General features: G+C 36.2%; 2 protein-coding genes across 2 annotated transcripts in view; one reads left to right on the top strand and one right to left on the bottom strand.

The window, feature by feature from the left end:
• The window catches only part of LOC132121402 (parvalbumin-2), a 318,907-nt gene that overhangs the window by 9,979 nt on the left and 293,200 nt on the right, over positions 1 to 15,728 (top strand). The window lies entirely within an intron of this gene.
• The window catches only part of LOC132121400 (extracellular serine/threonine protein kinase FAM20C-like), a 44,756-nt gene continuing 29,636 nt past the window's right edge, over positions 609 to 15,728 (bottom strand). Inside the window, exons 4-10 of the mRNA XM_059530745.1 lie at positions 8,638 to 8,730; positions 4,745 to 4,860; positions 3,558 to 3,738; positions 3,353 to 3,462; positions 3,164 to 3,245; positions 2,973 to 3,032; positions 609 to 2,023 (exon numbers count right to left, since the gene is read on the bottom strand). Coding sequence (XP_059386728.1) covers positions 1,765 to 2,023; positions 2,973 to 3,032; positions 3,164 to 3,245; positions 3,353 to 3,462; positions 3,558 to 3,738; positions 4,745 to 4,860; positions 8,638 to 8,730 — 901 coding nt within the window. The 3' untranslated portion in view covers positions 609 to 1,764. The remainder of the gene's footprint in view (positions 2,024 to 2,972; positions 3,033 to 3,163; positions 3,246 to 3,352; positions 3,463 to 3,557; positions 3,739 to 4,744; positions 4,861 to 8,637; positions 8,731 to 15,728) is intronic.

Raw genomic sequence — 15,728 nt, 5'->3', positions numbered from 1 at the left:
ATATAATTACCCATTTTTGTTTTACTGTGTTCTAAAATTCTGCAATAGAATGCTAATTCAGGAACAGAGGACTAAAGAGGAGTCTAATAGAACTAAAACACATCATTCACGTACACCTTTGAGCACAACAAATACGTTTTTCAAAATTTTAGTTTAATAGCATGAAAATTCTACAGTGACTCGTAGATTTGACATTATTAACCAGTATCTTTGTGCAAATTAAGGGCTACATTTTTAGGTAATATGGAAATTCAGAAGTCACATTCAACAATATTGATTATTGATATTCAAACGTTCAGCTTTTGATATCTCCTTAAATATGACTGAAAAAAAGATCTTATATATAAATGATGCAAGTTGTTACATGTTAAGGATGTTTCTCTGAAATCCAGTAAACCATCAACTTTTTTTTTCAACTCACACTAGAACAGATACTGCAACTAGTTTGATGCACTAGATGGATCTACCTCTTTGATTTGTAACAGAATGTATGAATGGCATGTCTGGAATAATAAATATGGACCTCAATAAATAACCTCTGATCGGCTATAACATGATAGACTGGACACGTTTGTCAAGAAAAGTCAAGAAAAAAATACAATGCTATATGAATGCACAGTTCTTCTTATTCCTCCTTGGTATGGAGAGAATATAAAGAATTTTATTTGAAGACATGGCAGTCAACATATATTCAGACAAAGGTGCACACGTCACATACAATGCTGAGAGAGTTTGTGAAGCTGTAGCTCCTCATAAGTTTGAACTGAAACTTCAGCCGAACATTCACTGTAGCAGATGAACTGTCCTGCACATCCTTTGCTCATTTCTTTAAAAAAATAGCTGATATAACTCTAAAGTTCAAATAGTCAAATACTTTTCAAAGGGACAGCAAATACTAGTTAAATGATATTCTGTTAAAGCATGGAAATATATGAATTTCAGTTATGTATTTATTAAGATCCTTTATAACAGTGGTTCTCAACTGGTTTCGCTTTTGCATCTCACATTAGACATTACATGGCAACACAATACAGAGCCAAAAATGTTTATTCATACAAAAATATGAATTATTAAAGTTAAGTCTACCAAGAGCTGCTTAGACTAATTGATATGCCAAATTATAAACATGACATAGGTCGAACAGGATAAATTACCATTTTGTAAAAACATTTTTTTGTCAAATTGTTATAAAGTAATAATATAAAAATGTATTAATATTATTATTATCATCGTTTAGGTCCACTATTATACCAAAATTATATCAACATAAGCTGAATAGGAACATTGGTTTTTATTAATGTTTAATTGTTTTTATAAACTATAATAAGTATTAATAACCAATCTGTATTTATTCTTCTTTTTCTTATTATTATTTCTGTTTTATTTGCATTGTATTTTATAAGCTGCAATAATAATACTACTTATTATTATTCTAATTAATTAATTTTATTATTTGCATTTAAGTGTTGTTTTTTCTTTGCTGACAATGCACCAGATGAGAACCCCTACTTTATAACACTGGTTGTTACATGTGAAGATCAGCTTACATTTTGGATTCAGAACTGCAGAACACCGTTGCTTTCTTTGTCTACTGTGTGTCTTTATTTATCACATGGTCCATCAGTTGAACAATGAGTCTTTGGAATTCACTGAATTCAGAAAAGTTTATCAACAAGAGCATCTCTTGCAAGACGTTCATGGTCTATAGAGCTGTGGAGGGACTTCAAAGGACCCACCGGGTGGTGCCTGATCAGTCTGTGCCCACTACCTTTGTGGGACTGTGCCCGTGTTCATGCCCTCTGTGACCATGTCATCCTCTACTACGTTACTGTAGCCCTCCTTCTCAATGCAGTCGGCCAGTACCTGGAGCACCAGGTGCAGCCGGCGGTCCATGGCCTCCAGATGAGGCCTAATAAGAATGGGTGACAGCGTGTCAGTCTGCAGACTTTGCTCCATCAGAGCACTCAGTCTGAACTCCTCCTTAGCCAACAGCTGAAGCCGTAAATGAGTCGACTTCTTCACCCTGAGTCAAAAAGATCAGAATCAGCAACCAAAAGCCACCAAGTCATTTCCAATTATTCATGTATTGATTTAACAATGCATTTTCATGTGCATGATTAAATTAGGACAAAAACTGGGACATTAGGAAATTAGTTAATTAGTGTTCGGCCACTTTATCAGCAGCATTGGAGCATTTAACAAGTCTGTGTACTTAATAGCTGAGGAAAAGAACTACAATCTCAAGAATAATTGTACATGAGATAACTGAACTAAAAACAATGGTGAAATATCAACTATTTATTCAAAGTATAAAACAATATATCTTAAGATTATTTCAAAATATACATATATACATACAAATATTGTGGTATTTTGAGAGTGTAGGGAGACTCACACTCACTAGATTAACTGATTACATCAGCGCTTCATGGAAGATGGGATTTGCTTGCTGTGACTCTGTTTGGTCGAATTTTCTGTACAGCATTATGGATAATGCAGTTTTTCACCAGATATTCAGATTTTATACATGGTAATTTTACAAAATAAGTTGAAATAATGCAAACAGATGGCTTGAACAAAACCATATACCATCGATTAACATCCTCAGAGCTCTCAACAGGTCCATCTTTAAAGGTTTATAAGTTAACTGTTAAAAGTCAGGAACCTGACTGTTGTACTCGATTGCAACTAATCACATAATAATTTTAATATAGATTCTGTAGAATAATGAAATCATATTCATAAAACAAGTTTAAATCATACTTCAATAAAGACATGATCTGCCTCAGTCTGCTGGTCTTTTCATTCACGTTTGTGCAAATGACATTTCAGTTACAGGAGATATTTTATATTTGTAGCTCTACTATACAAATAGTGAAATGTCTGTTAAATGCTGCTTAATTTGACAGGAATTTCTTGCAGTGATTTGACAAACACTGAATAATAGGTAAACTAATAATGCACATACTAACCTGCAGCACTGACTCAAAGGCACCAGTATGGAGAGCTCATCATGAGAATGTTTACCAAAGCTGAAGATTAAAAGAGAAATGACAGACATTTTTAATGACAATACTTCAGAAAACAGACATAGCACTTTAATAATAATGAATTAAAGAAGCTACCTGTATTGTGACAGTTGAAAAACAAAAACAAGTCCTACCCTCTTCCGTTATCAAGGTGAATAATGAAAGTTTCATTTCCAAATTTTTCAAATGTCTCATAATGATGGCGATCCATATTCCCTTTGAAGATATATAAACATTATTATTTATTGCATAAATAGCTTGATTGTATTTCAGCTTCAGTTTTGTTCAGAGACAAATGATGCACTTCTCTGAAAGCCCCTTACCCATGAGGAAATCAAAAATGGTCATGTCCATGATGTCCAGCAGGCGTGTGCCGCTGTCATAGGGTGGCGTCTGCTTCACCTCTTCACAGTAATCTGGATCCACCTCCCACCTACACACACACACACACACACCTCATTAGCTTACACTATATACTGTATAGATTTGATTGTGTTTCTCTTAATAAATGTGCAGTGTGGTCCTCACTCTGCTTTCTTGCGTTTGTGATAGGACCGTCTCCAGGGGTTTCTCCAGGTCCTGCGCTTGGCCAAGGCCAGGTCGGGAAGAAAAGCTGCTAAAGAGCCCTCGATCTGGTCAGGCTTCCCACACAGAGCATGCTCAGTGGAGCAGTAGTACGAACATTCACCGTAGAAACAGATGTTATTAGCTGGAGGGATGATAGAGTGTAATTAAAAATACAAAACAAGTCAACGTAGAATTAGAAATGTACCTCATTAAGGCATGTTCCTTTCCTTATTGTGAATTAAATGTTTTTGTAAAAAAAACAAAAAAACATGTATCTCTGTATTGCTGCTTATTTACACTGTGTTGTCTCATATAAATGAAAAATAGCAATTATAATTAATCCTCCTTTAGCATTTTTGTGCCCAGATTATTATACATTTATTGTTTTACTTATTGCATTAAACATATTAAGTCTACTTTACAAAACGGGTTCCTCTAATTGAAAGGAAAAACAACACTTTAAAGCAATTTCAGACAAAATGCATAAATACTGAAAAAAATTTGAATATTGTAAAAAGGATGAATAATACTATAATTACATTTTTTGTTAAATTCAATACTTTTCAAAAAAATCAGTCAAACAACATTTTTTCTGAATATCCTGTTTCACACGGAAACACTTATTATTGTACTGGCTGTTGACAGTATTTCATATTGACTTTAAATTAAGTTTTTTAATTATGCAGACTGGAGTAATGACTGCTGGAAATTTAGATTTCCCATCACAAGAATAAATTACATTTAAAATATTAACCTGCACCCCTATTTTTGAGCATTTTCTTTAAAACAAACATCCCCAAATAAAAATCTCTGTAGCTCTTGAACCCTGTGGTCTATATTCAGGAATCTGCTCTTGTTTGAAACTAGACACTTAGAAAATAGAAAACGACGTCTCACTTGAAAATGACTTGGCCAACAGCGCCATCTACTGGTTACTCACAATAGTTTGTTAAAATGCAGTGCAAACTATAATAATTTAAAAAGAAGAAACAACACATAGCACACCTTGAACTGGTGATCAGAAAGGAACTTGCCTCAGTTAGGGTTGTATGGGCCAAAACTAACACTAACCAAAAACCATTCAGTGCTTATCAACTGATAATAGAATTAAAATGAAAATGAAAATGGGACTGCTGGGTGTTGAGTACCTGGTGAAATGAAAAAGGTTCTCCACAGTTTTTTGTCACGGGTCACATCTCGTATCTCTTTGGTCATATTCATCAGTCGTCCAGTCACTGGCGGCACTCGACGGAAATCCAGGATCCTGTTGAACAATCAATGAGACCAAATGATTTATATATTTTTATGTTTTTTTGATGTTCACTTTTACATAATAATTCATACTGTCAGAATCAGAATCAGAATCAGAATCAGAATGAGCTTTATTGCCAGGTAGGTTCACACATACGAGGAATTTGTTTTCGTGACAGAGCTCCGCAGTGCAACATAACAGCGACAGAACAAAAAACACAATAAGGAATAAAAAATACAAAAAAATACAAATAGGTGGGTAAGGATTGACAATATACAAATTGACAATGTATGACAGGTATATTAAAAAGAGCATTTATGTATGTACATGTATATTATGTGGAAAAATTGTAACTGTACGCTAAGTATGTGTGTTTGGATAAATAAGTGTATGTGTATATAAATATAAATATAAGTAGTATAGTGTGTTCCATGTATGTACATGTATATTATGTGCAAAAGATTTACGTGTACGCTAAGTATGTGTGTTGGATAAAAAGTGTAGTGTATATAAATATAAATAGTGTAGTGTGTCCCACAGTTATTATCAGCTGTTCATAAGATGGATTGCCTGAGGGAAGAAACTGTTCCTGTGTCTGGTCGTTCTGGTGCTCAGTGCTCTGTAGCGTCGACCAGATGGCAACAGTTCAAAGAGGGAGTGTGCTGGATGTGAGGGGTCCAGAGTGATTTTAACAGCCCTTTTGCTCACTCTGGATAAGTACAGTTCTTGAATAGATGGGAGGGTTGTACCGATAATTCGCTCAGCAGTCCGGACTACCCTCTGTAGTCTTCTGAGGTCAGATTTAGAAGCTGAGCTGAACCAGACAGTTACTGAAGTGCAGAGGATGGATTCGATGATGGTGGAGTAGAACTGTTTAGCAGATCCTGTGGCAGGTTAAACTTCCTCAGCTGGCGAAGGAAGTACAACCTCTGCTGGGCCTTTTTCACAATGGAGTCAATGTGAATGTCCCACTTCAGGTCCTGAGAGATAGTGGTGCCCAGGAACCTGAATGACTCCACTGCAGTCACAGTGCTGTTCATGATGGTGAGTGGGGAAATTTTAAAGTGTCCATAATTTACATATGAAATGTTTCATATCTACATACATATATATATGTATATTAACTTTTTAAATAGAATATTGTAATCTAAATTAATATACACTCAAATGCTCAAATTCATATAGCAAATTGTTGGGCTAAAAGTATTGTAGACAAAATTGGCACTAACTTTTACCAGTAGAGGGCACTCATACTATTCTGCATAAAGTACACTTCATAGATTTTGAATAATAAATTACTACTCTGTCAAGGAATGCTTTTTTTATCAGCTTTTTTAGTTACTGTATTTCATATTTCATAATTGGGCAAATAATACATTTTCATTCATAATTTATTTGTATCTTTTGATCGAACTGACCTTGAACGAAATTGAATTTATTGCTGAATGTGACAAATTTGTAGGCTTTCTTTTTTTCTTAAAATCTATTCACCCTGCATGTAAGTGTAGGCCCTCTGTTGATAGGGCAAAAAAAATAAATAAAATACAATTCTCCCTGAAACCAACTAATGGACGGGGCCTAAGGGATAAAAGCACTTGAAGCTCCTAATTGCCCAGTCATGCTGACAGAGATGACAGAGAGAGTTTGTGTGCTGGATCGCTCTCCTCCGCTCTCTCTGTCCGATGTAGAACTCAGAAGGAACTGTGGGGCGAATGAATAGCTGTCTTTTCAAACCACTCGTCTACCTCAATCCTGACATCCTCCCCAAAGCCACGCTACAATGAGCGTTTCCCATAAACTAAAATCAGATAATTAATGGTACTTTGTCAGATATAGCCGTGGTGGGCTTGCGAGGACAGAGAGGCCCACTGGGTGATGGTGCTTTTAAATAGAAATAACAACCTGCACTTTTATCTAACCCAGATGAACTTTATTTAGAAAAGCTAGTGTTTTTTTTCATGTTCTTGGTTTGCGCTTTCTACCCACACACATGCCTGTGTGTACCGACTGGATTTTACTCCCGGCCAGATGTCCAGATGGAAGTGAGGCGGACCAGGCCGGGCCTGCGCAATGATTATATTGTGCCCAAGACTCACGCTGGGTTCATTCTGACTCATGCTCACACTGCTGGAGATTAGAGGAGGAGTGCTTGACAGAGCACAACACACCAGTCGTGTGAGGGACCTCCATAGAGTGGACCAGGACCACCACTAAAATTCTCACATTTTAATGGCTTGGCCCCCTGTCCCTCAATGAGTGGAAAAAAAATTATCTTCTTAATGATTATTTAGTTTTTCTGTAAAAATCAACATTCTTAACATTCTTAAAATTTTAAAATAACATAGATCAATAATATTTGAATAAAAAAGTATATAAAATTAAGTAAATAAAATAAACATAATTTAAAATTCAAATAAATATATTTATTATACCTACAACAAACATTATTATATTATATTATATTATATTATATTATATTATATTATATTATATTATATTATATTATATTATATTATATTATATTATATTATATTATTATTTTATACTCAACAAGGCTGCATTTATCTGTTTAAAAATACAGTAAAAAATAATAATATTGTAAAATATTATAACAATAAAAAAAAAAATATATATATATATATATTTATATATTTATATTTAATATTTAAATATATTTAAATTTATTATATTTTTCTTTACATTATTTAATTTACATAACATTTACTCCTGTGAAAGCAAAACTGGGCTTTCAGCAGTCATAACTCCAGTCTTCAGTGTCACAAGATTCTTCAGAAATCACAATATGCTGATTTGGTGCTGAAGGAACATTTCTTCTTATCACAGTTAAAAACTGTTGTGCTGCTTAATGTTTAAGTGGAAACCATGATACATTTTTGTCCGGATCTTTAGACAGTTCAAAAGTAAAGCGTTTATTTGAATTTGACATTTTTTTGCAAATTTTAGCGCTATAATGCATCTTTGCTGAATAAAAGCTGTATTTATTTCTTTAAAAAAATCTAGAACCCAGTTTAATTCCAGTTTATATCATATTATATTATTATTTTTCTCCAGTAATTTATGATTTTTGTCCAGCTGTGCTTCTTTTTGACTAGGCCTGGGACAGTTTTTCCAGCTGTCCACCCCTGACCGATCACACTGAGGAGAAAACAAGACGAGAATGGAAAAAAACTATAATGGCAATAAATCTCAGAGTCTCAGATCACAATCGGGGAAAATCTGACTCATATAGCAAACAACCAATAAATTGGACTGTAATAAGCTGACAAGGACAGATGTACGTGGGTTATTGTGGCTGACACAAATTAAAGCCTCTCAATCACTGACATTCATCAGAAGGGTAATCACCTATAAGCAGACATTGTTGGAGGGAGCTCGATTGGTGATAAGATACTGACGGATGTGTTTGTGTTCATTCAGAGTGAGTCATTACGGTCTCTCTGGATTTGGTGTTTATGAGTGTTAAACTGCAGGTTTCTGACTGCTTACTGCCCCGGGATACATTCACATTATGTACTTTCACACATACATATAAACACAAGTTCAAACGTGCGGAAAACACGCAGGACACACTGCAAGCGTTATACATTCACACGCACATAAAACATTCTTGTGCAAATAAATGCAGCCCCACCGGTTCATATACACAAGCATGCAAACATTTACAAGTGGCATGTGGTGGATGTATACATACACATATAGATTCAGGGGAAGACAAACCTCTCACATACACACTATTCATGCCGGAGGCTGACATTTATGGCCCGTTACCTATCGAGATGATATGCTGCGATCTCAGCGTTGTGCCTCTCGAAATCGGAGAAGTAGAAGAAGTCTGGGGGTGTCTCCTGCTCCCGTGTCTGCCTGCAAGGCAAAGGTTAATCTGCTTTAAGTCCATTTCATCAACAAAGCCATAATCACAGCCCTAGCTAGCCCTTGAAAAAAACTTTAAAGGGGTGGTTCACAGTTTTTTTTCTAGGCTTGAGTGTGTTTATGGGGTGCAGTCTAACGTGTTAATGCTTCTTCTTTTTTTTATGCATTATTTTTCACATAATTTACCTTTATTCCACACCGCTCTGTCCCTTCTCTGAGGAACACGCTGATCATTTCCTGCTTTTATTAAGCCCCTCCCTCACAAATAGGCGATGGGCTCTGATTGGTTAGCTAGCCCAGTGTGTTGTGATTAGCTAAACCGCCTCTTGTGCACGTCTAAACGTCCTGCCCCTCACCTCGCGGCATGTTCTCCGGTTGCATTGTAAACAATGGTGTCGTTAATATCACTTATCAGTTTGAGCCAAATTGAGAAGCAGAGAATATTATTGAAGAGGATCATGCAGTACCTTTTAATGGTAGGCCTATGTTTTTTGTTTGTTGTTGTCTCATACTTTTCGATACGCTGTTATTTGTAAATGCTTCTGCTTATGTTAGCTTTTAATATACGGTTTTATCCTGATTAAAGCTTTAATACAGTATGGCAACTGCATGCATGTTAAACCATGTTAAACCATGTTTAACGCTTCTCATAGCTATGTGAAAATAAGAGTATAATCGGAACAGTTTATTGTTGGAGCTGAATGTGTGTGAGAGAGAGAGAGAGAGAGAGAGAAAGAGATGCAGATTGTGTGCAGAGTAGGGGAATATGTGTAACAGTATTAAGAACCGCTGCTTTCGAACATTGATTTTGAATATTGTGAATTCATTAGAATCGTTAGAAGACAGAATCGTGATTCATATATGAAAATGTTTTTACGTGCACCTCTAGTTTTCACTTCCTCTTCTCAAAAGCAGCACAGTATGGTCTTGCCACCTTTGCTGCCTTTTCCTGGGGGCGGGGTTTATCTGGGTTTTTTACATCACAAACCCAAGAAGTAACTTGTTGTAGTCCCTAGCAGCTGTTGTCGTAGGCATTAAATTGTCAGATTTCTTTTTCTCCGTTTGCATTGAACTTTCAGCTTCGTAACTTTGCAGATATTGTTTTTCGCTCAAACAGCAACATTACACACTAACTACGCAATGAGCCACCCCTTTAAGAAACGCTCCTCATTTTTTCTGGTCTGAAGTTTTTCTTTTTTTTTTTTCTTTTTTTTTACATATTTTACCTTATTTAACATACTTAAGTTTTCATACCTTATTTTATTACTTAAAGAACATGAAATTGCTTAAAGAACACAGTTTTCCTTCCTGTATTATGTATTTCCTATCGAAATAGTTTGTTGGGACATAACATATCAAATAGTTTGTCCTTTAAAAAAAATATCAATTGGCCATGAACCATGATCTGCTAGTTGCTATTGTTAGCGAGTTGCATTTGGTTTAAGGGGGAGGGAGAATCTTCTCCTAGAGCATTTCATTGGGAAAAAAATCTGTGTAGTGCAGAAGGTTAATTTTATTAAGGAGTACACAAGCATACAGATAGCTTTAAAGATAACTGACATGGATTTAAAGCCACAAAACTTTTAACATCCAAAATGATGATATTGTACATGAGCAGTTAATAACAGACCAAACAATATGAAAACAAAATAGTTTAATCAATACTTGTAGGTCAAACGAGGACATATCAAGTTCCAGGCAAGACAAGAGCCAGAGGAACTATTTTTACCCAACAGCACGACTTCATACGGTCCCGCTGAAATGTTTTCAGCAGACTCCATTTCAAACATACTTGAGATTTCTCTCTCCTTTCTTCCCTTCTCTCTCTCTCTCTCTCTCTCTCTGAATGCTGTCCGAATGTCAGAACAATTAAATCCAGCTGGGATCTCTCCTTTCTCAACAGTCTAAAAGGGTTACTCCACCCCCAAATGAACATTTTGGCATTTATCATTTAGCCCCATGTTGTTCCAAATCCATAAAAGCTTTGTTCGTCTTCGGAACACAATTTAAGATATTTTGGATGAAAATTACACTGTCATGGTCCAGAAAAGTATGAAAGACATGGTCAGAATAGTCCTTCTGCCATAGGTGGTTCAACTGTAACGTTATGAAGTGACGACAATTCTTTTTGTACGCGAAGAAAACAAAAATAATGAATTTAACAACAATTCCTTTGTCAACAGTCTCCTCTGTCTCTCTTCTCATCACTGTAGCACTGTTTTGGAGAACATCCACTGAACGCAAGCAGCGTACATTCTTCTACATCAGCTGTGCCACAAGGATATGGTTTCTACATGTATTTACTCTCTGATTTGAATGAAAACAGTGCATCTGTGCAAATATCTTAAATTGTGTTCCGAAGACGAACAAAGCTTTTATGGGTTTGGAACGACATGGGGTAAATTATTAATGACAAAATTTTCATTTTGGGGTGGAGTAACCCTTTAATCACGCAAGACAGTGAATAATGTCACATCCCAAAGTCTTTGTGGAAAACCAGCCAGTCTGAACCGAAGACAAGGTAGCTGGTGTGAAGATTGCCAGCTCTGTAATGGAAACAGAGCCTTATCTTGGCAAAATCAGACGTGCAGTATTGTCCTCAGCTGGCGGCAGTCGTTTAAGGCGCAGCTGTGAGGCTAACACGCTCACCAATCGTTAAATAACAAAGCATGGGACCTGCCAAACGAGAGTCTCCAACTTCAAATTCTTCTGCAGTCCGCTCCTCAGAGCCCAGGATAATATTGCTCCGTCGCCAACTGTGAACCTCTTTTCAGGCACAAAGGCCTGGACTTGTGTTTCTGCTGGAAGAAACAGGCCTACTACTGCGCAAGCTCAGAACCGTCCTTGTAATGAACTCGTTGGACCTTTGCCCCAGACACTCAAATGTTTAATTTTATATATGTGTACAGATGTTTCTTGGCCCTGTGGACTTTAAGAAAACACACTACCCTAAAACATTAATCACTCTTACTAGTTAAATTTTGTGCACTAACAATGACTGACAGTGTATTTACAAGTAAACATTTTAAATATTTACTAAAAAGTAATTCAAATACATACAAAATATTCTCACAAAATGACAGTCTGACTGGAAAAATGCACAATGGAGATGCACAATAAAAATGCTCTGTTCACAAGAGATATTTCTTCACACATCACAACGACACAATTAATCTCAAGCTCTCTGTTGTCTCCTTGGTAAACAAGTACAATATTACAAAGAACTTTAACAGGTGCAAAATTGTTGGTTGCAATAAAAATGACAATAATCAACATGGTTGTAATTTGTATAACAGTTCATAATATTTTCACTCAATAAATATGGTTTATATTAAAGTTTCCCCTTATCTAAAAAGGTAATAATAATGGATTGTCATATTTTAAGATGAAAAAAACACACTACCATTCAAAAGCTTGTAGTCGCTATGATCTTTTGATAGAAAATAATATTTCTATTCATCAAAAAATGCATTAAATTGAGCAAAAGTTACAGTAAAGACATTTATAATGTTGCAAAAGATTTTTACTTCAAATAAATGCTGTTCTTTTGAACATTATATTTATTATAGAATCCTGAAGAAAATATGTATCACTATTTCCGCAAAAAAATATTTAGTAGCACAATTGTTTGCAACATTGATAAAAAAAAATATGTTACATTTAGCACCAAATCTGCACATTAGAAGGATTTCTGAAGAATCAGAGTGGAGTAGCTAAATGCAGCCTTGATGAGCATAAATAAAAATAAAAACCCTACCGACTCCAAACTTTTGAAAAGCAGTGTATATCTATATATTTATACCACATTTTTAAAGCAGCATCCAAGACAAAAAACAAAAACAAAACAGAAATCTGCTAGCTAAAAAAAATTATGATCATACGTAAAAGTCTCTAAAGGAAACCTGTGTACCTGATAACTGCATCAACCTGGTATCACAGCTATTATGAAAGCTCGCTGTCTAATTTACTGCAATGTAGTATTATGTCTCTAAGCACTTACTGAGCCCCACTGTACCCAAGCACATGACCCTGACAAGGCCTCCACTGCGGTGACAGCACTTAGCATCTGCACACATCTGCCTCTGTTCCATAGTAAGCTTTTCATCAAATAAGATTCCATCAAGGTAAATTCAGTGCTTAACATTAACTCCATAACACAAATGGTCCCAATAGGGAAAAAAATACAGGCTTTTTAAAAGGCTCTGAGACAACAGCTGATGGCAAAACCCTCTGAGGAGTGTTCTGTGGGTGGAGAACTCTGAACCCCCTCCTCTCACGCTGGCACTCCAGACAACCTTGTTAAGATGGAGCTTGAGAGCTCTCATTTATTCCCGTAAAACCCCAGAGAGACATGAGGAAAACAACACTCAACTGACTGTTGGACCAGAAAACTATAACAAAGGAAACCAGACACAGGCCAGCCTGTCAAAGGGTCAAAAAAATCCCTGCGAAGAATTCTGTAAAGAACATTCAACACAAACGACACTTCGGAGAGAGGAAAAATTCCTTCTGTATTAGTAAGATGGGTTTATGAGGCACTTCATATAAAACGAAGAAAACAAATGTGTGTGGGAAATTGAAAGCAAAAAAGTGGATGTGGTTCACTATAAAAGATGTCATGTGAATGGTTGCCACTCTTAATGTACACTTAAATGAGCCTCGGGATGGGCCTCTGGGATGTGTGCAGACATCTTAAAACCAACTCTGCTGAGAGCAGGATGTCTCTAGCGATCAAAATACGCTTAGAGAGCGCTCTCAATGACCCTGTACCTCAAGGTAAACACACTGTTTACTCCTGCCAGACCAACAGATTATTGCTGCATGCAAACAGGCTCACAAAGACTGGCATATGCTAGCACTTGACTGACATAATGGCAGTTCAAATAGATATACTGGAATAAAAACCAATGAATTATTAGGGATGTAATGAAATTGAACATTTCTGGCTGACAATTATTTTAAATGACAGAAAATAAAATTAAATACTATTTATTTAAAATCAATTTATATATGAAGAGTTCAGATGCAAAAGCCTCTAAGTGCCATCTGAAATTTTCTTCTAAAATTAGGATTTTTATCAGGCTCCTCCAGAAGCTAATTATTATTATTATACATTAGGGGTGTAACGGTACGTGTATTCGTACTGGACAGTTTCGGTACAGGGCTTTCGGTACGGTGCACGTGTGTACCGAATGACCGAATGCAATATTTTGTGTGCGGAACATGGGTAAATTTTTCGTGTTTCCAAACGAACATATTAAGTGGCGGAAGTCTCCGCGTTCAGCACAAAATCCCGCCCTGCAGCTGATTCTAAGCCCGGTGACACACTGGCTGCGTGGCGTGAGCGTGGCATTTCTGCTGCGTGTCAGTTGCGTGATGGCTGCCTGGCATTTTCTGTGTCTTTACACACCAGAATCGTGCCTGACGCGCTGCTGCTACTGTAGGTGACATAGAGGGAGGCCGCCGAGGCGCCGACAGACCAGGATCTTGTCTTCACGACAACAATATCTATACTTCATGTTGAGCATAAATATAAAGCACACTGATAAAGGACACCGTCAACAGTATTGACGGCAAAATAGACTATGTTTGACAGGTGCAATATGCCAGTGTGTCACCGGCCTAAGGTTTTCAAAAGGCATTATGTGAGTGTGAACATCACTACAACTAGGAAAAAACGATTGTAAATCAAACTCAGCTCCCGTCGGCATTAAGACCTTTGCTCTTAATTCCGATCGGTCCAACGCAATAACGAAATCTGAGCAGATCTAAAAAGTGAAACTGTTGATGCTGCACTTTACACTTAGGAAAAGTTATATATATATTTTTTTTTTTAAATATGAGCAGGCCTACAGGCTGGGATTGGTAATGCTGCACTGTAATCATAGTTATTTATTTATATTTTTCATTATATTTTATTATATGATATTGGTTTGAGACTTTTAGATTATTAAGATTATTTTATTTAGTGGAGAACTTTCCAGCAGTATTTTATTTATTATTCTTTTTTTATTTTATATATATTTTATTAAAAAGTATTTTAAAAAAGTGTAAACAAATTGTTAAAAAAGTTTATAGTAATAAACAACCTGCAGTTTAATGTTTGCATTTCTTTCACTTACTGTACCGAAAATGAACCAAACCGTGACTTTAAAACCGAGGTACGTACCGAACCGTGATTTTTGCGTACCGTTACACCCCTATTATACATTAAACTAATTAACATAGTTTGTTAACTTAATTTTAGGCTGTCAAGGGTTTCTAATGGATCCCCTTCAATCATCAGTTAGAGTCTCAACTACCTGTTTTTAAAAAAATAAATTGGAAACAGAAAATGTGCACTATTCATTAGAGTGAATAGTGAACATCAGAAAACAAATACAAATACAAATGTATATATCTTAATACAAATGAACATTTTTAGAATAATAATCCTTCTCTGTGAGTCAATATAATGCAAGTGAATGGGACCCTCAAAGTTGACGCTTCAAAAACCATGCAAAACAAACACTACAGTAACCCATAGAACACCAGGTAATGAATCAATGTCTTCTGAAACAAAACAATAGGTGTGTGTGTCATGCATGCATTCATGAGAGCATTGTTAAGTGCTACAGTACGTCTACACATTGTGAAGTATAAAGCACATTATGAAGTTCACATGAGAAGGACCTTGAATTCTCATGTAAACTTCACGCATGTGAGTATGACAGTTGGCTGGAGGCAATGGTTTATAAAGTGAAAGTGACATATGGCCAAGTGTCCCATAGCTTTTTTCTGCATTTAACCTATCCAAGTGCACACATGTACACACAGTGAACACACACTCGGAGCAGTCAGCAGACATTTTTGCTGTGAAGCCCGCAGTGCCTTGCTCAAGGGTCTCACCTCAGTTGTGGTTTTGAGGGTGGAAGAGAGCGCTGGTCATTCATTCAAACCCACGACCTTTGGATTACTACTCGAAGTCTCTAACCATTAGACCACGCTGC

This window comes from Carassius carassius, chromosome 39 (genome assembly GCF_963082965.1).
Source record: "Carassius carassius chromosome 39, fCarCar2.1, whole genome shotgun sequence".
In the NCBI taxonomy this organism is placed as follows: domain Eukaryota; kingdom Metazoa; phylum Chordata; class Actinopteri; order Cypriniformes; family Cyprinidae; genus Carassius; species Carassius carassius.
This window is presented reverse-complemented; position numbering and strand designations above follow the sequence as displayed.